Below are 24,167 nucleotides of genomic sequence, written 5' to 3'. Positions count from 1 at the left end.
TTTTCCTGTGTTCCTTCCTAGTTAACATCAACTCCCAACTGGGTAGAAAGAGCAATGTGATATGTGAGTATAAAGTGTCTTGTTCAAGGAAACAACAAGCAATCACCAAACATCAAACTTAAAACCTTATGATTACAAATTTTACCATTCGGACCATGCTGCTTCTCTCTCTCTCTCTCTCTCACACACACACACACGCACACACACACGCACACACACACACACACACACACACACACACACACACACACACACACACACACACACACACACACACACACACACACACACACACACACACACACACACACACACACACACACACACACACACACACACACACATGCACACATATCAAAGCAAAGTCTTTGACTGCCACACTAGTGGTCACACCTATACCCAGTGAACCAGCACTGGGACACACTTAAGTATGCACATACGACAGGGGCGGTGGAGTAGGCCAAAGAGTGAGGGGGCCAGGCTAGCTATAAGTTGAAGACCAAAAAAAAAAAAAAAAGGTCATAGCCTGCTGACAGTAGCTGCTCTCCACAAATTATATGTCCTTATTTATAACTACACATACGTAGCTAAGTAACTTGCTACACTACTCTGAATACTGTGACTGCTCTATTAGAGTATCCAGATCCTGACTGTTCTATTAGAGTATCTCGATCTTTTCTTGCAAACAGTGTCCCAAAAAAGTGGGGGGGGGGGGGGGGGCATGGCCCCCCTGGCCGCCCCGTCTCCACCGCCTATGACATACGATACTTATAGCTACACACATACACACACTACTTGTACACATCTTACTTAGAAAGTTGGACTGCCGATGCTGTCGCTACTGCTAGTGGCATTACCACCATTACTGCTCTTGGATCTTCCAGTCAGGTTACTGTCAGGAGAAAGGATTACATATACACACTATACCACACGCAGAAATTTTGTATGACTTAAATTAGCTTGCAGCTATGAAGCCAAGAGTTCTTTTTTAACTACTACATAAGGAAAATTATATTTGGCTCCATCATTAACATGCTATAGCTAAACAACAAAAACATCCTTGTAAGGTATGCATGCACTATTACTTTAGTGCTAAGGGAAAACACCTATAGCAATATTAATGAATCTGAATTTCCAAAATGGAAATGATTCACATACATACCTTTCAGTTGTCATATATATGCAATAATTGCATGGATGGTGCTATGGTGCCATGCACAAATTTGTTATAATGCATATGGCTAGACATTGTCAGTCAAGTAGTAGGGTTATGTCTTGCATATATCTGCTAGATCATGCACTTTTATAAATGAATGTCAGATCTATGAAAACATGATTGCTGAAGCCTGATGTAGTGTGGACTCATCAGATTTTCCTTCAACAAAGGCGTTGTACAGTAGCTGCATCATGTAGGTTGGTGACTTACTCTAAGGTGGTTGGTATATAGTTGGACGGACATCAATAAAAGCTCTACTGCACTGCCATGACTTTGGGTCACCCATTCACATCAGTATAGTTGAGTACTGCTCTTTTCACCATTTATTAAATATATAGGACCACCTACTTAATTTGGTCTAGAAATGTTTGTTTGTAAAGCAAAGTCTTACAAATATTTTGTGAAGCAATCTTAATTGATATGGAGCACTACTTAGGACACAATAAGATGTTTTGGTAGACTGTCACTAGTAAAAGAGATGGCAATAAGGAACAGAGTGATAGCATAAGGAATAAAGTGAATCTAGTTTATAGGATTAATTGACATGAGAGGTGTTCATGAGTCTAATTGGTAACCAATAAATGTCTCGTCATAGTAGTCACTAAGATCTTGTATTTTACATGTCATCAGATCCTTGTGGCCTTAGGCAAGACTACAGCACCCCTGGAACAATGACATGTACAGTTCAAAATAGTTATAGAAATACTTCTTAAGAGGCAGAAACATAGTGGAGATTAGATAAACTTCTTTATCTTTACTCTAGTACTGGGGAGTTTGCCTTTAGTGTCCCATATGATGGGAAGGAAGTATGGCTGGGTATAACATACATACAAAATAGATGCCTATTATCTATGGTGTCCAGAACAGTACAAGCGTAAAGTACATAATATTGTATTAACAACTTTCTGATGATAGTAAAAGCAAGCAGCTTGAGGAGGAGCAAGGAAGCTAGGGCCAAGACCATTGAGTATAATGTAGGCACACATACCTAATTGAAAAGAATGTATACATAGAGCTTATGGTTGTCATGGTTACAAGCATCAGGAGTTTTTGCTTTGCATGCTTACTGTGCTACCCAGGTGCATTAACCTGCTATCACTCCCTCCTCTCTATTTTAATTGCCATTGTGAGCACCCATTTATAAAATCCTAGATCTGATCTGCTCTTGCTATGGCATAGATAATTTAATTGGTTAAAATAATGGAAGAATATACACCTGACTGCTCTATTAGATAGTATTATCAAGTATGTAAATAATTGGTTGCTGGAGTACCTCCCACAAGATCTACCACTGTACCTAATCACATTATTACAAGTCTATATCATAATGGCAAAGGCCTATGTCATTATGGTAGAATAATTCATGATGGTAAAAGTTTATATCAGGCTGGCAAAGGTCTATGTCAGAATGTAAAGGTCTATATCATAATGGCAAAGGTCAATGCTATAACGACAAAAGTCTATGTCATAATGGTAAAAGTCTATATCACAATGGTAAGTCTATGTTGTCATAATGTATATCACAATGGCAAAGGCCCATGTCATAATGGTAAAAGTCTACATCAAAATGGCAAAGTCTATGTCACAATGGCAAAGGTCTATGTCATAATGGTAAAGTCTTTATCATAATGGCAATGGTCTATGTCATAATGGTAATGGCATGTCATAATGGCAATGTTGCATGATAATGGTATCATATAGTCTATATCAAAGCATACATACTTATCATGATGACAACTATACTATGTATATCACATGCATGCAATGGAAACATCACACAATTAATGATAACAAGGCAGTAATTATAAGCAACATCACCATTACCCTGCAGCCCACCACACCATAATAGCAAGAGTTAATAATAAGAGAGATAATAGTCTACCTCAATAACATAATTATATGGCATAATTATGGCACTGATCACCCTTCATATGAAAAAAGAGGTGAAATCCAAGGTGGCGGCCAAGAAATGGCTGTGATGGTAGGTTAATGGTAAAAATTTAATAACGACAATTCAGGTGAATTTTGTGCCAATTGACCAAGCAGCACCAAATTCACCTGAATTGTCGTTATTACCATCACAGCCATTTCTTGGCCGCCACCTTGGATTTCACATCTTTTTTCACCATAGCTTTTTCAAGGGCCACACTCCTTTTTTTACAGCTTGGCTGTTTTTGATTAGATACAGTATAGCTAGCTAAATAATTATAGTCTAGCTAGTAGCTAGCTAATTTTAGTAGTAACAGATAATAGGTGATAGAGTACGTAGCTAGTGATGATAAACGTCTTATTGATTATTAAGACAATATTATCTAATCCAAAACAGCCAAGCTGTAAAAAAAAGAGTGCAGCCCTCAGAAAGGCTATGGTGAAAAAAGATGTGAAATCCAAGGTGGCGGCCAAGAAATGGCTGTGATGGTAGTAAACATTTTAATAACGACAATTCAGGTGAATTTTGTGCCAAGACCAAGCGGCACCAAAATTCACCTGAATTGTCGTTATTAAAATTTTTACCATTAACCTACCATCACAGCCATTTCTTGGCCGCCTCCTTGGATTTCACATCTTTTTTCACCATAGCCTTTCTGAAGGCCGCACTCTTTTTTTTACAGCTTGGCTGTTTTGGATTAGATTTCACTTCTTTTTGTATTTGTATACCCCAAAGCCGGCCATTTAGGGCCTTTTAAACCTATCTTTTTTTCTTTAACTGACAGGAAGAAGAAAAAGATGAAGTAGATTTTAAATACTTTAACTAATTCAGATTTTATCAGTAAATGTACAAATTATATATATAATCTATACATTTATTACATGCCAATTATTCCCTATACAGATAACTGGTGTGCAGCTGATCTCTCTACTGGGTGACTTGAAATGTAGCTGAACTCTACAGGGTGATTTGCTTGTAGTTGAACTCTCTACAGGATTCCCTCTACAGGGTGACTTGTTTCTAGCTGCAGGGTTATCTGTTTGTAGTTGAACTCTCTACAGGTTGATTTGTTTGTAACTGAACTCTCTACAGGGTGATTTTGTTTGTAGCTGAACTCTCTACAAGGTGATCTGTTTCTTACTGATCTCTCTACTGGGTTACTTTGTCTCTAAAGGGTGATTTGTTTTTGTAGCTGAACTCACTAAAGGGCGATCCTTCTAGCTGATCTCTCTACAGAATGACTTGTTTGTAGCTGAACTCTCTACAGGGTAATCCTTCTAGTTGATCTCTCTATAGGATGACTTGTTTGTAGCTGAACTCTCTACAGGGTGATTTGTTTGTAGCTGAACTCTCTACAAGGTAACTTCTTCTAGCTGATCTTTCTACAGGGTGATTTGTTTGTAGCTGAATTCTCTACAGGGTGATTTGTTGCAGCTGAACTCTCTACATGGTAGTTTCTTTGTAGCTGAACTCTCTACAATGTGACTTCTTCTAGCTGAACTCTCTACAGGGTGACTTGTTTCTAGCTGATCTCTCTACAGGGTAACTTGTTTCTAGTTGAACTCTCTACAGCTGATTTGTTAGCAGCTGAACTCTCTACATGGTGGTTTCTTTGTAGCTGAACTCTCTACAAGGTGACTTCTTCTAGCTGAACCCTCTACAGGTGATTTGTTTGTAGCTGAACTCTCTACAAGGTGATCCTTCTAGCTGATCTCTCTACAGGATGACTTGTTTCTAGCTGAACTCTCTACAGGGTAATTTGTTTGTAGCTGAACTCTCTACAAGGTAACTTCTTCTAGCTGATCTTTCTACAGGGCAATGTGCTTGTAGCTGAATTCTCTACAGGGTGATTTGTTTGCAGCTGAACTCTCTACATGATAGTTTCTTTGTCTCTACAATGTGATTTCTTCTATACAGGGTGACTTGTTTGTAGCTGAATTCTCTACAGAGTAATTTGTTTGCAGCTGAACTCTCTACATGATGGTTTCTTTGTAGCTGAACTATCTACAAGGTACCTTCTTCTAGCTGATCTTTCTACAGGGTTAATTGTTTGTAGATAAACTCTCTACAGGGTGATTTGTTCGTAGCTGAACTCTCTACAGGGTGACTCGATTTATTTGCTGCTGAACTCCCTACAATGTGACTTCTTCTAGCTGAACTCTCTACAGGGCGATCTTTTCGTAGCTGAACTCTCTACAGGGTGATTTGTTTGTAGTTGAACTCTCTACAGGGTGATCTGTTTGTAACTGAACTCTGTACAGGGTAATTTGTTTGCAGCTGAACTCTCTACACAGTGGTTTCTTTGTAATTGAACTCTCTACAAGGTGACTTCTTCTAGCTGAACTCTCTACATGGGTAGTTTCTTTGTAGCTGAACTCTCTACAAGGTGACTTCTTCTAGCTGATCTCTCTACAGAGTGACTTGTTTATAGGTGAACTCTCTACAGGGTGACTTGCCTGTAGCTGAATTGTCTATCAGATTAACTGTTCGTAGCTGAATTGTCTATCAGATTAACTGTTTGTAGCTGAATTCCCTACAGAATAACTTGCAATGTAATATAATTCTATAATGGAGTATTGTAAGTTATAAACGTAGCTGAATGCTCTATTAGGGTGACTGTTCTATTAGAGTATCTCGATCTCGCATTTGCTACACGTAGTTGCCTTTTCCAATCATAACTCAGTGGTTTGTAATCCGATTCTTCTGTACTACTGCAAGGACTTTCTATGATGATTATTCCAGCTACACACCGATTTTCAGCTCATTGCTCTAAGTGGTTTGCCTGGTATACGTGAAAACTAATAGTTGTTTTATTCATAAAAATCGATCGCGTAATTTTGACACAGGTTGGGCTTTGTGTCATATCTCCATGGTCTTTATCTCGATTCCTTTCAAACCACAAAAAGGCACTCCTACGATGGTTACTCCATCTACATATCAATTTTCAACTCATTCTTCCAAGGGGTTTACCCTGTAGGCGTGACAAACCTTCGACCTTATTTTACGCACATAATTGGTCATAACTCCGTGTATGTTCATCGGATTCCTACCAAAGAGTTGTTACTGAGATCCGCCTTAATGAGCCCTTTAAGTGTGCCAAATTTCAGCCCAACCTGAGTACGCATTCGTGTTTTATGGCGGATTTTGCGAAGTGTGCGAAATGAAGAAAATGAAGAAGAGAAAAACGAAGAAATTAAAACGACATTTTGTTCGCTCGTATCCCGGAAATGGCTTGAGCGATTTTCTTCAAATTTGGTATGTAGACTCCCCTAACTGGCCGGCACTTCTCTAGCAAATGTGGTTCCAATCGGATAAGGGATCACAGAGCTACATAGGTGTGAAAATTGCGTTTTCTCAGTTTCTTCCTGTTAATATACTCACGGTGTGGCGCGCCGGATTCCTGGGCCGCACGACCGTGTGTCTTGATAGTATACAAACAGGGGCCTAGACTCAGGTTTACCATACACTGATAGCCAAAGAGTGATCAGTGCAACTGAGAGCCCTGGCAAGACTTACATTGCTTAACTTACAGTACAAAACTAACTACACAGTAGCAAAGTTCAGGTCAAGAGGTCCAATAGATCCCACTCCAGGGAAGCTCTATAGAATTGAAAGTTCTGTAGGAGCAGGAGATCGTAATACGAGCAACCAGTGACCATACACTAGTTTTCTTTGATACACAACAAGCAGTAGCATTACCAACTTTGTCTGTCTGTACTTTGGATGGACACAAAGTTATGATTTAAAAAAGGAAAAAGGAATGTATTACTGACATATGGGAATGCAAATTTAAGGCAACATAGTGCAGCAGTGAAAAGACTGCTGCTGTTAGGCAACATCAAAATTATCAACCATCTATTACTACATGATTTAGCATCAGAAAATCAGGAAAATATTGGTGTTAGCTATTACCTGGCAATTTCAGTATTTTATAATATTGCACTTTCTCGTACAATTGTACTAAAAATGCAATATTATAAAATGCTGAAATTGCCAGATGATAACACCAATATTTTCCTAATTTTCTGATGCTAAATCATGTAGTAATAGATGGTTGATAGCTTTTGACGTTACCTAACAGCAGCAGTCTTTTCACTGCTGCACTATGTTGCTTTAAATTTGCATTCTCATATGTCTGCAATACATTCTTTTTACTTTTTTTATCATAACCTTATGTCCATCCAAACTTGGTAATGACCACTTGAGCAAGTATTTCTGGCATAAAGTGACCCAGACATCCAATCTCAATAGAAATGAGATCAACAGCTAATCCAGTACACTGAAGACCATACAATAAAGAGCCATATCTATCTTCCTTCCGAGCTCTTGCAGCCAAAAAATGTTGCTGGGTATTAGTGGGAATGGTCAGCTCAAACAGGTATAGATGGAATCCTTAGAAACCAAGACCAAGTCAGGTCTGCTAAGGGAGGTAGAAAGGTTGGTGGGGATATTACTAGGAGGGCTGACACTGGCAAGATAATCTGAAAGGTCAGCATAAAGTTTGAAAATTCTGGTAAGTGCTTTTGAAGCACGTGGACGAAAACTTGCAAAACTGAATCATGCCTCCAGGTATATCTACCATGAACGAGAGCAACAGAACATCCCATCAGGATATGATTCATGGTAGGTTGAGGAGTTTGACAAAGAGCACACTTTGAATTAGTAATTATATTCCACCTGGACAGGTTCATAGGAGTTGGAAGAGTATCACAACCAGCACGTAGCAAGAACAACAGTTTTTCTCAGGGCGGCCAAACATCAATCTCTTCCATAAAGGACAAGCTTGCTCCAGGATGACATAAAAATTTATTTTGAACAGTTAATGGTTCAAACCTTGAATCCCAATGCTAATTGTGAGTACAATGTAAATGGTCACGTGCATGGTTCTTAAAGGTTGCAGAGCAAATGTTGGCAACTGAAGCCTTAGCAGCAGAGAGTGAAAGACAGTGGGAGAGATGTCCAGACTGTTGGCTACAACAGAATGGCATGGCTCTCCAATCAGTGGATCAACTGACCATTCCACAGCTAAAATGTATGACAATCTAGCTGACTCCTTCAAAAGTTCAGATGGGGTAAAAAGGGAAGATTCAACACATCTGGGTGAAAAACAGTTCCAGGAGTACAATTATGAGGGAGGTTCAACCAATTCTTCACAAACTTCAACACTGACGACTGTGCAGAATTAATAGATGTCACAGTAAGCCTCTCAACAGCCAAATGAAAATGCAGAACAGAAGTCACAAATTTTTTTAAGATCCATATCTTGTATTCCCCATGGATAACACTTACCAATTAGCTGTAAGAATTGTATGATTAGTTGTTTCATGTTGGCAGAAGCCGTCTTTCAAATAATAGCTGTGGATATACCAATAGTGCGGCCCAGAAACTTACATTACAGATATATATATATGTATGTATATATATTAACAGTATTCCCATCTTCCATTGAAAACACTGCAGAGGAAACCATGCGGTGGCCATTAAAGTTAAGAATGATACATTTCGGAGGTTGGAACTCTAGACATATGTCAATTTCCTTAAAGACTAATGATGATAAAACCCGCTGATGTGACTTGACATCATTGGAGATGACAGTTAAGTCATCAGCAAATCCCTTTGCTTTATGCAGTGACTCATGATGGATAGCAAATCTTTGGAAGGGCAGCAGCAGGTTGATGGTTAGGTGGAAGGTTTATCAGGGCGGTATACTTTGCGATACCTGCCTGTGTAGCACCATTCCACAGCGTGAAGATCCACGGACTGTTTCACTGTTCACTATCACCATTATCATAAGCAAGATCACAGGAGCCATCACAATGATAGGAGGTCGCTTTTGCTCTATACCATCTGGATGGTGAATCATCAGAGGAGTCTGACCATAACACATATAATTATTGGAACCTCCGCAGGGGGTAGCCCAATGGAGTTAGCAGCCTGTAGTTGAGCAGAGTAACCACAATCCTCTGGGGTGGAGAGATAAGCTAATAATGGATTAATGGCTAAGTTGAATAAAAGTGGTGATTATATTGATAGAGTATCACCTTGGAAAACTACACAGTAAATAGAAAATACGGTTGTTTTCCATGTCTTGGTAGAGACATACGCTGTCAGTTTTGAATAACAACAGCTTACTGGTAATGTATATAAGAAACAACAAGAGAAGGTAACTTTATGTATTGCAAAATATCAAAGAGGTACGGTATTGATGACATACTGACCCAAAAGCATTTCCAGGTCAAGAAATGACATGACAATGGGGTTCTTAGTAGTTCTGGCATTGTCTAATAGTGAATCGATGCTGAAAATATGTTCCATTGTGCCATTCACTCCAAAAAAACCCTTCTGAAATGAAGAATTTGACAATTTGTTAATTTGTTGTTCAAAGCCAACTTCTCTAAACGAATAGACAGTATACGATGAAAAAGCTTACCAAAAAATGAGGTCAGGTAATTCAAACTTTGCGCATGCGCATAAAACGCAGTTCAAATTCTAAGGTGCAAAAGTGAGCAATGGTCATGTTTACACGAACTACAGTAGCTACCGTATCACATTCAAACATTATCATTAGGTGCAGTTGTAGCAGATGACATTCGTTTCAGGATATTAAAAGGCAAGAACAATAACGCACATGTGCAAGTGTTTGAATTATGGGATTTGCAAGAACTTTGCTAACACCTGTATGTTTCTGGTTTTTGCTGAATGCACCATACTTAGATACTGAACCAAAAGCGGTCGGTGCAATAACGCCGTGGCTATATTGAACCGACACTTACACGCAAGACACTTACGAAATGGACATTTATGGGGCGTGGGCTATGAGAAGAGCCAAACAACAAATACAGTAGGACCTCGATTATCCGAACTTCGATTATCCGGACACTCGATTATCAGAACAGTAGCAGTGACTGTTCTATTGGGGTATTTTGTCAACAGGTGTATGTTCTATTAGAGTATTTCAACAGAGCTCTGTATATAAATGTGCAGAACTTTAGATCCTGTGAGTCTCCTCCAGCAACGATCCCAACTGCTATCATGGTGACTGCATATTGACCTGACATTCTTATCCACAACACTGATACCTCCACTGTGGCACTGTTAGAGTTGATATGCCCTTTGGATTCTGATCACCATCTAGAGGCAGCTAGAACCCGTAAGCAGAGTAAATTGGAATACCAACAACTTTTGGCAGAGCTAGATTGTTTAAACTTCCCACACTTTTATGAAATGCTGGAAATAAGTGTGCTTGGGCACTATAAGCATTTTTCTGTTAAAAATATACTGAACTTGCTGTGTTTTATCCATTCTGATCTATCATTCCCAAGGTCCACTGTGCAGCAAATGCTAGACACTGCAGCAAAGAAATGCATATCAGTTTCTCAGAAGATATTTATGGCTCGGAAATGCAGTGAATGGTTCTCCCCAGACCTGAACTGATTTAACTGTATTAATTGGTATATTCAATATATTTTTTGTATTTCACTCCTTGCCATGCCCACACTGGGGCATGTGGGCACAAACCACACCCCATCACGCTACAGGTCATATCTCAGCTAGTACTGGAAAAGAATATTTCCATTCTGTAACTTTCATCACAAAGCCAATTAAATGCTTACTAAGAGATTAAAATTGCATTGCCATAGTATAATGGTACAAAAAGTTATGAGTGATGAAAGTTTGAAAAAGTAGACAAAAATCATGTGCCCACATGCCCTATTTTGCAGGCCCAGTCATAGCCTGTTAATACTTCAGCAACACAGACACTGTTCAGGTTTCACGGAGTCTCTTCAAGACCATAGATTATATACACCCCTAGGGGGCGTATATGTGACTGAATTTGACAAAACAAGGCTTCCACTGCACACACATCCACTTTATGACTTTGAAGCACCATAACTTAATGTAGGAGTATGCATACCTATCAGCTTCAACTTTTCAACTGTTAGCTATTTCACAATACTATGGAAGAATTGTGTGAAAATTTTACGTCGCTCAATGCTAGCTTACTGAGTAGCCAAGTTACAATTGGCCAAAGTCAGAGAATTGTATGTATGTGGAAGCCTTGTTTTGTCAAATTCAGATGTAATCTATGGCAAGACTAAAGCACCTCTAATAAGCACCTCTGAAAATAATTATCATTTTAATGGTTTAAAACTGATTGTTGCTAATTCTAAATGCATTTTCTAGTAGTACTTAACAATGAAACATTGCTGGAGAGTGCTTATTTTGTATCTAGCTACTACTGAGCTAGATAGACTGAAGCTAAATTCCTGTTTTTGAAGATCTGGATCTGTCCCTGGTAGCTAACTATTCAGAAACATTCTCCAACACTTATTTTTATTGGTATAGGCCTAGGATAGCCTCTGCAGTCATTTCAGAGCATTCTGGATGCATGAAATCATTCTACTAGATTATGTTGTGACTCACACATTGCACATCTCATGCAGATTCAAACTGCCACTTCAGTGACTGGTATTTAATAATAAGCTTTCTTTCAACATACATGTTCACCATCAATGTTTATTCAACAAGTTTAGCACCAAGTAAGGCTAAAATATCAAAATTTTCCTGGCATTCAGTTAGTTCAGTTGCTTTGCCCTCTGAATGTCAGCTTTTAGAATTGCCTCTGCCAGAGTTGGATAATAAAATAACACCATGCAGTAATTCATATAGTGTTTATTTAATCAAAGGTGTTACCAAATTCAATCTCAGAAGGCTAAGTTTCCTGTGGGACCATGTCCCTAGTTGGAATATGCACACTTGTTGAGTGATTTTCTCTAATGCCCACATAGATGTCTACACCTGAAACCCCCTCTGAGATCCGCCACTGATTGGTCTACACTAATGCAATCACATATGCATGCGCGCACACACAGTGCATAACATCACAGTACAGCACAGCAAAGCAAAGCGAAGCACAGAACAGCACATATACTGCACACGCAACACAGCAAATCAGCATACAAACATACGTCCTGTCAGTACCCTCAATATGATTTGACATCAGCACCAATAAATTATTGGAAATGTCTGACTGGAACAGGCCTGGACAGATACCATTGACACTAGAATTAGTGTCAATGCCATTCTGACAGACGTGAACATGTGATAGCATATGCCAACTGACTGCTGAGAGAAATTAAATCACATGCAAGGAACTCCTTGCTGTTGTGACTTCCGTTCATTTACTGTATTTACTGAGTAAGCCATTCATGGCCTGCATAGACCATGGTGCTCTGACTTGGCTGCAGAATTTTAGAGGAACACTTGCCGATTCAAGTGATTGGAAAAGTCAATTCAAAATCATTTACCAGCCAGGGCTAAAAGCATATCTGTAGGTGCGCACTGATGCAAAACTGTAAAATTTCAGTGCAAATAATGAGGCTTTGTTCTCATTCTATAGGGAAACTTTCAAACCTGTGCTTGCCATATAACTGTTGCAAATTACATTATGCACTAGTGTAATGACTTGTAATAGTATGCACACTGTTATTGATTGTAATGATACATAGTCATGTGCACCTTTTTGATGTAATACACTTTAAGCGAGTTCCAGTTTTTGTATGAGGATTGCTGTTGTTGTTGATGGAATATTTTTGCTGAAGTTGTAACTTTGTGAATGATTTGGTTAAATGATATACAGTCTATTACTACAAGGTTTCTTTTCGCTATCAGGAAGGTAAAGATCATGTTAGAAACTGAAGTTTACATGCGATAAAGTACTGTACCACCTGACCATTATCAATTGCCTTAGCTTATAATTATGTAGTTTATAACTAACCCTGACATGCTCACATTATTTTACTAACTATACATACTTAAAGGATGGCATAAGGATCATGTACTTTAAGCACTTTTGCCATGCACACCTACACAGACACTAATAAGTTATCAACGCATTAATTATTATGTCACATTGTAAAAAAATTTTGAATCTAAAGTTGAATGTACTGCATGTAAAGCAGGTACATATATACCAATGCTTTTGTTCGTTCTTTACAGCACATTGAAGCCTAGTACTGATGCAGGGAAGATTCACTGAAAAGTTAAACCACAGACAACAACTTTGATGTTTTACGACTACTAGCACCATGCACATATGCATCTGTGTGGTAAACATTATATACACAATACTACAGTTGTCTTAGAAACATGCAACTCTGTTGTATAACTTACCTACATAAGGCAACCTTAATATGTTCTTTAAAAGTGACATCACCGTGCATGCTACATGAAGGGTGGTGATGTTTAATGATTAATTCCCTTTGCATTGAAATGTTTAATGTGGAGACAGTCCTGTTGCATAGGGCAGGTAACAATGCTAGTACATAATAAACAACTGGTTGTTATCCTCAGCAGGATAACAATAAGTGAATTATATTGAAAACATGACACAGATGAATGCTATAGATGTTGTTTAGTCACAATAAATATACCGTAATTTCATAGCATCACTATACTGTGACACTTAAACATATAGAGCTTTCTTAGAATAGCAAACAGCAACAGAAATTAGGTACAGTAAATATAGCTTTGTACTGCATTATTATTATATACAGTGATCGACATATCTGCATTTATTTTTCATTGTCTAAAATTATGTATGTACATACGTATGTGCTTTCTATTTGGTATTTGACAACATATGATGCTTTCGTATGATGTACAACGTACCAGCATTCGTTTTCATTTGACATTCATTCATTCATTCATTCATTCATTCATTCATTCATTCATAGCATTCGTTTTCATTTTTCATTTGACATTCGCAGCATTCGTTTCATGTACAACGTTACCAACTTTCGTTGTACAACGTATGATGCTTTCTATTTGGTATTTGACAACATGCTATGGAACATTCTTACTTGCTTAATATGTATTGTAGGGTACTAACACATTGCAACATGATGAAGGAATACAACGTAATGTTTTTTGTGGCCCTTTTCATCAGCATAGCAAATTCTAATGTATATCACATAGTACCTGACAATGATGGTAATGATACCAGCAGTAACACTCACACTCTGCAGTATTATATCAACAACTACAATTTCACCTCTAACACTGAACTGCTACTCAAACCAGGTCAACATTATCTTTATACAGCAATGTTTGTAAGAGATGTTCAAAATTTTACAATGATTGGTAAGAACACTTGCAACATAACTTGTGCTGAATCTGTATGGATGATGATGTCCAATGTAACCAATTTTAGACTTGAAAATGTTAATTTTCAATTTAAGAATAACCCAAACAACTCCAAGATCAAAATGTACCAAAGCTTTAGATTTACAGATTCGTTACAAAATAATGTCACAAACAATGCATCAATAATTCTCTACCAGTGTACGTCAGTGGTAATAAACAAGACAGAAATAAGGACCAATGCTGGTATTGCATGCAGGAATAGCAGCTGTGAACATAATAGGAAATTCAATAATTAGTCAGGTAACTATAAGAATTAATTGCACAATATGCCCCAGATATCTAAAGCGAATTTATGGCATTGTTGTTCATTACAAAGAATGGGTTGGTCAGAAGTCGTATATTTTCAAAGAATCAGACAATACCTTAACAGTTGGAAATTTTTCATACAAAATGCATGGATCTTGTCCAAATCCTTTCCAATATGCAATAAACTTGATATTTTCACAAAAATCTTACAATGCTTCCGTAATACATATTAAAAATGCAATATTCAGTGACCTGAATAATTCCAGTGCCTTATACTACTATATGAATACTTGTGACAGTAATTTAACAAGTATAGTGAACATCTCAAACAGTACAGCAATCAGAAATGTTGGAAATGCTAAACTAAAAATGTTTCATATTGTACTGTACAACCGAAAATGTGTTGACATGTTTAGTTATAAGTTCGCTGCTGGTTATCAGTATCTGCACAATCAAGTATATTTCAGCTTTCTTGATTGCACATTTATTAACAACAGCAACATGAAGTCGATGATTTACATCGAACCCTCCAGTTCACGAGTTATAACAGGGAGCATTGATATACTACCAGTGTTGGGAGTAACGCGTTACATAAGTAACGCGTTACGTAATATTATTACTTTTGTGGTAACAAAGTAATATAACGAAATACGCTATGAAAACAGGTAATATAACGCAAGATACTTTACTTACAAACGTAACGCGTTACCTAAGTAATATAATTACTGTAACGAGTCTAATATGACGTAATATTTACTAATCTCGTTAGTAAGGCCACTCCAAATGAGAGTGTAGTTTCCCGTCCTCCGCCCGCATCACGTCTGAGCACCCGCACTAAATGGTCATTATTGTCATTATTTTTCCAAAACCACTTCCTGTGCTGCTTTCTGGAAACTTCTCATGGAGCCTTTTATTTTGCGTTGCTAAAAAGCACGATGAAGCCTAAAATGAACGGTTCTAATGGTTGCTAGCTTGCAAAAAAGCCATTTTCATGACCTTGAAATCCTCTCAAGATCGAGATACTCTAATAGAGCAGTCGAATCTTTAATAATGAATAATGATAATAAGCCTCCCGCCCGCACCGAAAAACGAAAACCTCAGGACGGGAAACTACAGTCTTATTTGGAGTGGCCTAATCCTCTGAGTAACGCCTAACCACAATGGAGTAACGAGGCCTATTGAATGAAGCTTATTCACTAGCTTCTTACTTATAACCAAGATTTGCACATTGTCCAACAACGCAATCATGTCACGTGATAAGGTGGTAGTTTCACACGTGACAGCTTAAGGCTGTGGACACAAAGTAATATAATATGTAATATTACAGGGGCGGATCCAGAGTTTCGAAAGAGGGGGGGCACCTTTCTGAAAAACAGTTGAAGACCAAAAAAACTTGCTGAAAACCAGTTGAAGACCAAAAAAAAAAAAAAAAAAAAAAGGTCACAACAATAATAGCTAGTTATCCTTACCTACTATATCACGTCTGTTATGTAAAATAAAATCCTATTTGTAGCTTCATAGGTAAGCTACACTGCCTCATGAACATTGTGACTGCTTTATTAGAGTAATTGACTGCTCTATTAGAGTATATCGATCTTGTATGCAATTTCTTGAAGGGGGGGGGGGCATTTGCCCCAAATGCCCCATCCTGGATCCGCCACTGTATTATTACAGTTACTTTATTTTATGGGTAATATGTAACTGTAACTAAATAGTTCTGTTGCAAGTAATATGTAACTAGTTACTTTTACAAAGTAACTTGCCCAACACTGGATATTCTACCATAATTCAAAGGGTGACAGCGCGAAGGGCACTACCAGTACTTGCAACAATATTTCTGTTGTCATATACTAAGATATTGAGGACAGTGTGCATTGTGATTTTTAGGTACTATAAAGTTATCCTCCTTCCCAGTAATAAAACTGAACTATTTTGGTCTGTGGACACCACTGTTCATATATTTGGGATCAAATTCTTGATCATGCTTCTTGTAAGTTTTATTCTCTTCCTTACTTTGTTACCATTCAATGTGGTACTGTTATTTCCAAGACTATTGTCACGCTTTAAATTTGTGAGTAGATTCAAACCATTACTTGATATTTATATTGGTCCTTTTAAAGACAAAATTTCTTACTGGACAGGGTTTCTGCTTTTTATAAGAGTAATTGTGCTTGGATTGTCAACATTAGATAAATATGGCACCCTCTTTGCAACTGGAATTCTACTAGTAGGGTTATTATGCATACAAGGACATATGTGTCCTTTCAAAAAGAAGATAAAGAATGTTCAAGAATCTTTGCTGTTGTTCAACCTAATGATAATTCATGTAGCACCTTTGTACAAGCCACATTCAATAGGCTTAAGAATTTCCCAAGTACTGTTAACAGTTGGTGTGGTGTACCTAATTTTGGCAATTACATACTACTGTTTATTGTTCAGGAATAAAAACATTGTACACCACTATACTAAAAGGCTTTACACTACGGCCTGCAAGATAATAATAGTTAAACAAAATGATGGTATGGAATTGAATCGTTTGAGCAGTGAGGTAGCAGAGGTGACGTACAACTATAAAGAATTCCAGGAGCCTTTGATTGGACTGGATAAATAAAATTGTTGCATAATATACACATGCTGTATAAGTACATGGACAACATCACACTTTTATGCATAATTATACATAACACATTATGTAGCTATATTACTTTTTTTTCATATATATTTTACATTCCCACATCACAGTGTGGTATACCTGTATTTATGTGTTGGTTGATGATGTATTTGTAATAGTTATGCCACAGGTATGAGTGCTTTGCCTGATATATACGCACAAGCACGAGGGCCGCAGGACCGAGTGCGGGTGTGCATATACAGGCAAAGCATGAGTGCCTGTGATATAACTAATATGATCTACTTTAGCATGTAGACTCACCTAATTGGCAAAATCATTAGTTGTTATACCCTTCTCTTATATAGGGAGCCAAGTAAGGTGTGATTGTGGGATTGAATTTTGCTAAACAAACTGTGATTGTGGGATTCAATTTTAATACATCAAACAGTAGTTTGATTATTGCTAATATAGCAATTTTAAGTGTTAATTATGTTACTTTAATTGCTACATTTACAAAAGTAAAAAACAAACTACTGTTGATGTATTAAAATTGAATCCCACAATCACAGATTGTTTGGCAGAATTCAAACAGCTTGCTTGATTCCCTATATAAGACAAGAGGATAACAGTATAACATCAAAGAAATCTGATGATTTCTGGATATACAGTAGTGTGCACTCCTATTAGGTGTACAATGTATCAAGTTAACGAGATATACGCACTGGTGGTAGTGCGTATATCTCATTAAGGCAGTGTGTAACGAGATATACGCACTACCTTAACGAGATATATGCACTAGTAGTAGTGCACATATCTCATTAACATTTTTAGTCAGTGTGATGGATATATATGCACTGGCTTTCCTTTGATCTGAGGTGTGAAAGTGGTACATATGTAAATATAGTCTAGCAGCTTGTATCAAAATACATCATGAATTTACTTGTAAAACTAACACAATAAGAACAAATCACTGGACTCACTACTAATTTCTGGGGACAAAATTCACTATTTTTCAGACTACTTTTTGTAGTCTTAAAGATCACAAAAGTTCATAAACAAATGTATAATTATAGTAACAATCACTACTTTATAATAATGAGTATAATATTTATTGTGGCATATAATATTTGTAGTGAAATTTGATACTTTGTTTTTGTTGTGAACCCATGCACCATGCATGTTTACATCTTTAAGTGTATTATGTAATTCATTAAATAATGAAGCAGTGGAGGTATGTAGAATAAATTTCTCTATTTTGCAATAAGATTTTAATGTTATATATTTGCCCAGGTAACTAAATACTGTATGTATATTGTATATATGTACTTTTTCTTTTAAAGACAATGGTGATACCACATGCATGGAACCCAACTACATCATTAAAATGTCCTCCATAGACATCAATACTTCATAATACAGTATGTACTGGTATTGCAACTATATACAGTGTACGTTGCATAAAACTGAATCTGACAAAAAGTAAATCCAACCCAACTATAACAACCTTAGTCAAGTAAGCAAGACTCCACCCTTTCCACTGGTTAGTAGTGGAGTACAATCAATGATGGACCCATGAGCAACTGAGCACCATCGATGATACCAGGTAACATGTATCAAAGAAAGGAAACAGCACAACTATGCAATGAAGAATAACTTAACTGACAGATGAAATGGCTTCTACTTCTCAAAAAAGTGCTGACTTTATATATGCATACTAGCTGTTTGTTGTGATGTTTTCTTGAATGCAGCATATGATTATTTATGGGAGCAGTTTTTCCTTGAACTCCTGTAATGTAAAATTAACTTCAGTTGTGTTGAAATACACTTACTGTTTTCTCTCTCCTGGATATTCACTAGTGGACCTCAAATTAAAGCACCACAGAGGCCAGGGTTATTTTGAGTTAAAGGATACTTTCTAAGATGCTTTTTAGTGTACTTTTAATATGATTTATGTAAAAAGCATGGGTAATGGGTAATTATTGAGCTGGTTCAAAATTAAATTCACCAGGGGTGGATCCAAGAGGGTGCACCAGATCTAGAGTATATAGTACATAGGTATGTATAAAGGGGTCTGGAAGACACAGCAAGGGAAGATTTAGGAGAGGGTGCATGGGATACTGAAGCACCTCTCAAAAATTTTACTACGTGCTATATAGCTAGAAATTTGTAAGCTAGAAGCTACAGTACAGCATCTAAAGCAAACGTGAGCTGGAAAGAGCAAGAGTGGAAGATTCTATGAAGTATTGAGAGGAGTCAAAATTATTGTTTCAGTGGTAAAACTGCTAAAAGTCTAAATACTCTTAGACTAAAAGAACAGTCAACTACTCTAATAGAACATCCATCATTGAAACTCTTTTAAGCTATAACTGAAACTTGTTCACCTGTGTATGTGCACTCCTATCTCACCATTATGCCAAACATCCTGACATACATCATTTAAAAATTAGAGCTTTGATTCATAAGACATCAATTCTTTTTGAAAGGTAAAAACTTATTTTGGTTTAATTGTAGTGGGTAATTTTAGTTGTAACTACAAATTTGATGCTTGGGTTGAAATGCTTCAACTAAAACATTAATTCTAGTAACATTTCAAGCATCTATAACATTAACAGCATCTGGGGACTTTGCCCTGACTTGATCAAGCTCCACGTGTTTTTTTCTTCCTATTTGTGACCGAGTTTTGGAAAATCATCCTTATGGGCACACACGACACAATAAAAATTTAGTTCTGAAAAACAGTATTATACCTATATACCCATTTATGGGTAGGAATAACAACAAAACTTTTGAAAAGTGTTTTCTGCTATTAAACAGCACCATGCTAGTTTCAAAAATTCTGTAATTATTTTGGGCATGACCATTAGAGTGATTTTCCAAAATTCAATCGCATTTTAAATAGCTTTAGTACAAGCAAAATGTGACCACTGTATACATCCCTTCTAGTTGTATATAATTCTTTATCATCATACCGTAAATGACCTAAGTACACCATTACCTTAAACTTTCCAAAGGAGGTGCTTTACAATAGCCACAGTGAATGAGGTATTCCCTACGATAATTAATTGCCTTTCCTTAATGAAAATATTGAAAACTCTTTGAAAGTAGTTGCAGCATAGATTCAGTAACATCGCTGGTTGTGGCTATTAGCATCTCAGCTTCTGGAGGTTGCACTCCTAGACCACTTGAAATTGAACTTTGAACTCAAACCATATTGCAGCATTTGTACTGAGTCCTTTACCACTGCTAGAAAATAGTAATTTCACCTGGCAAAACTGGCTTAGCCAAAATTATTACCAAATTCAATCTCAGAAGGCTAAACTTAGCAACATTTTCCTATGGGGTATGCCACCAGACACACCATATAGGGCATGCTCTGCATGCTGAGTGTGAGTTGCACACTGTGCTAACTAACCACTAGCCATGCTAGTTGCCACTATTTTAGTCCCCACTATAATTATAGTCTGTCTCGGTTATCTTACCAACTATGTGACAGAGCTGAAATGGAAAATAATTGTTACAGTAGCTATTTCTTCCCCCAACATTATTGGAACTTCAACTGGATAGTAACTGATCAAAAACCATGTTTTGTATAGACTCAAAGCCTAGAGTAGCATTGCTTTTATCAGCAATGGGACCAGTTAATCCTTACACTCAACCTAATTACAATATTATGACTGGCTGCAGCTGCCTGTACCTAAACAACTTTGTTCCCAAGTCTTGGAGGGCCTCCACCAGGGAAATTGGCAGTGGCCAAGATAAGACTTCAGGATGACTAAAGGAAACAATTATTGGCCAGGGCACTATTCTGCAATTTAATTCAGATGTTCACAATTGGTGCCATTCCTGCATTAGCTGTGCCATTAGAAAGATGCCAGCTCCTGGGTGGAGCAATAAATTCAACTTCTATAAGCATTCCAGTCTAGATATACATTACAAACAGTGAAACATGCTGTAATAACATACCAGACTGTGATGATGGTTGTAATACACCTACTGTAGCATTGTTTATACTTACAGTACATAATTATAATCCAGTATAGTCAATCACACACATTTCACATAGATTACACACTGTACTATGAGTTACATATACACTGTACAGTGGATGTATGCATGAGTTTATGGTGCTCATCTAAAGTATATGCATTATCACACTGTGCACTGAAATAATATCAAATTATTCTGGGGCGTGCAGTTTATTTCAATTGTTGCTTTTCACTGCTGGATCAAGGAACGAGTCTTGATATTGAGAAGAATCACTTGGCTCAAATTGATGGTTCCTATGTAAGGTAAAGAGAGAAGTATTCAAATGCCTTAGTTTTAGAGACCAACAAGTTTACCTCAATGTATCATCATCGTCATCATCATCACTGCCATCATTAATAGCAAAATACTGATACCTCTTGTAATGGAGTGATTTCTTGATAATGGCAGCAATGCATATCACAATTAGTGGGAATATAACCAACACTAGTGCTAACTCAGTAGTGGCAAACTGTAAGAAGTCAAAACTACTAACAATGACTGCTACCAACATCAACTGTAGGAGTAGACCATCAAATATATTTAAGAATTTATTTTTGTAGGGTTGAAGCCACATGTGAACTGTAGCAATTACAACACAGGTCAGCAATAGGTAAAACAACATGCTGTCATAGTTACTATTACCAAGGAGCACGATAAACATGATCACTTGACGACAAATCAGATAATATGAAGCAAACCAGCTATATTTGCCCTTGTAGCATCCTTGAAATTGATCTAGTATTGGCTTGAACCTGATAAAATTGACCTTTCTTTTTAGAAATGGCTCCAGCAACAAAAGCAATGGTAGACCAATTCCTATCACTAGCTCACAGGTAATTGCCACGCTGCCATATGCCACATGTCTACCTTGAAAGTATTTCTTGTTGGGGGATGAGTATGTGTATAGCTCATGAATGTCAGTAAATTTTAGTGGCCTCAACAACTGAAGGGAAGTGGAGGCCAATGATGTATATGCTAATAACAGAAGAAGGCAAAAAACACGAATGATACACCGACTAATCAATTCCGCGACTCTCCTGGAAGATTTTGCAGCTACTACAAAACCATATAGTAAAATTGAAACAGCACAAGCATGTGAGTAATGGATAAATAATTGATCGATTCCATTCATCCTTCTTGTCAAACAAAGCTTCCCAAGAAACTGAGGATTTAATTGTGCAATTCCTGATAATATATTTATGAACTGAGCTGCACCACTAGATATGTAGGGATTATTACTCAGCAATATAGCCACCATACTGTAGTAGTAGATTAATCCATACAAGTATCCTGAAGACAGCTGAAAGTTGAAGTACATTAGGCAAAATACACCAACCACCATGACAATCCAATATAAACAGGTTAACAGTACTACTAACACTGTCATTCCAGCACTACAATGGTCTTCACTGATACAGTCAGGAGAGTCATATACTAGAGTGTATCCTGGACTGCATTTTCCACAAGCAGGACCAGACCTGTGATGCTCGCATTGAATATCAACTCCATTTGGAAGTTCAAAGTAACCTTCTCTGGTCTTCTTACGATTAACAAACCTACAATACTCACTAGAACACAATGAAGTAGTTGCTTTTCCATTGACAGTACCAAACCAGTAACCTCTTTTGATCTCATTATAGTCCTCATAACACTCCACCACATCATGATGGTAACAGACACAACCTTTAGATGCTGTATTGTAATCATATCCAGGCTGATCGTAACAGGGTACAAATTCTATTACAAGTGTCACTTTAATTTGATGGTAATAATTGTTTACGCGTGATAACAAACTTAATGTAACATTTATACTGCTAGTTACCTCATTTCCAAACATATTCACTTCAATTGGTGAAGCATTGTCAACTAACACTTGGCTACTTTGCAATGTATAGGAATTATAACATTCAATACATTGTACAATGAATTCAGTTGTATCAGTTGGTTTGTCAAAATAGTCCAAAAGTACACCATTGAATGTTACTGGTACACCAACAATATTGTGCTTAATAAAGTATATGTCTTCCACATAGTTAACACTATGACCATATAAATTCAATCGGTATGGTGAGGTGACTACAGGAAAATGAGTAATGTTCAATTCAGTATAGTGGTAGTCTAAACTAATTTTAATAAATGTACCATTGATGAATTGTGAGTAATTGAATTGATAAGGCATGTACATTAGAGAATTGTAATCCTTATAGTTAGTATTAATATTGCAATACTTTGAAACACTAAAATACAGAGAGTTGCCACCATATCCAGGCATGGTGCTTATAAATGAAACTTCTGCATCAGTGGGATAAAATGTGGTTTGATTTACCCTACAGCCTAAATTCAAATCCACATAAATTGCTCCTCCATGTAGCACAGCAGAGTTGTCAATAAAATGTATAACTCCAAGCATATAAACTACAGATGCTACATCAATGTACAAAGCCCCTCCATTTTCAGCTGTATTGTTCTTAAAAAGCAAGTTTCCACTCAGGAACACAGAACATCTTTGTAGAAACAAACAAACACCCAAATTGTTTGTAAAACTCGAATTCCCAATGAATACACGAGGTTTGGATTGCATATCAGATTCTGAGGGTGTGTCAATATAAAACACACTCTCATCTGCGACATTTTTATCAAACACACTTGATACAATAGTAACTTTAAAATGGAAATTATAACCTTTATCAGTGTGTATCACTTCAGTGTATATGGCTGCACCATGAATGCCTGTATTGTTAGAGAAAATGCAATCAACAAAATATACATCACAGTGCTCAGGACTTCTAATATGGAACACACCTCCTTTTTGATGGCTATAAACATTTGAGATTGCTCTCGCCTGGGTAACTGATGCAATTAGCATGCATTTTGATTGAAATGATACAAGCCCAGGGGCAGGATCAAGTGTACTTGTTTCTGTCCAAACAATG

The 24,167-nt window shown here is 37.2% G+C and overlaps 1 protein-coding gene across 1 annotated transcript; it reads right to left on the bottom strand.

Moving 5' to 3' along the window:
- Positions 1-21,233: 21,233 nt before the first annotated feature.
- On the bottom strand, positions 21,234-23,423 carry LOC136250587 (uncharacterized). The gene is made up of 2 exons (XM_066042811.1): positions 21,549-23,423; positions 21,234-21,488 (listed from the first exon to the last, which is right to left on the bottom strand). Exons 1-2 carry the CDS (start codon positions 23,417-23,419, stop codon positions 21,410-21,412), a joined length of 1,950 nt encoding a protein of 649 aa, XP_065898883.1. The 5' UTR covers positions 23,420-23,423; the 3' UTR covers positions 21,234-21,409.
- Between the last annotated feature and the right edge of the window lie 744 nt (positions 23,424-24,167).

This window comes from Dysidea avara, chromosome 1 (assembly GCF_963678975.1).
Source record: "Dysidea avara chromosome 1, odDysAvar1.4, whole genome shotgun sequence".
Classification (NCBI taxonomy): Eukaryota; Metazoa; Porifera; class Demospongiae; order Dictyoceratida; family Dysideidae; genus Dysidea; species Dysidea avara.
Note: the sequence above shows the minus strand (reverse complement) of the source record. Positions and strands in the feature narration are given on the sequence as shown.

Bases quoted from the DNA above. Each gene is read 5' to 3' on its own strand.
- LOC136250587 (XM_066042811.1), bottom strand. From the start codon at position 23,419: ATGTACATGCCTTATCAATTCAATTACTCACAATTCATCAATGGTACA. The intron at 21,489-21,548 runs GTAAACTTGTTG...TACCTTACATAG, and splicing joins GACGATGATGATACATTGAG to GAACCATCAATTTGAGCCAA.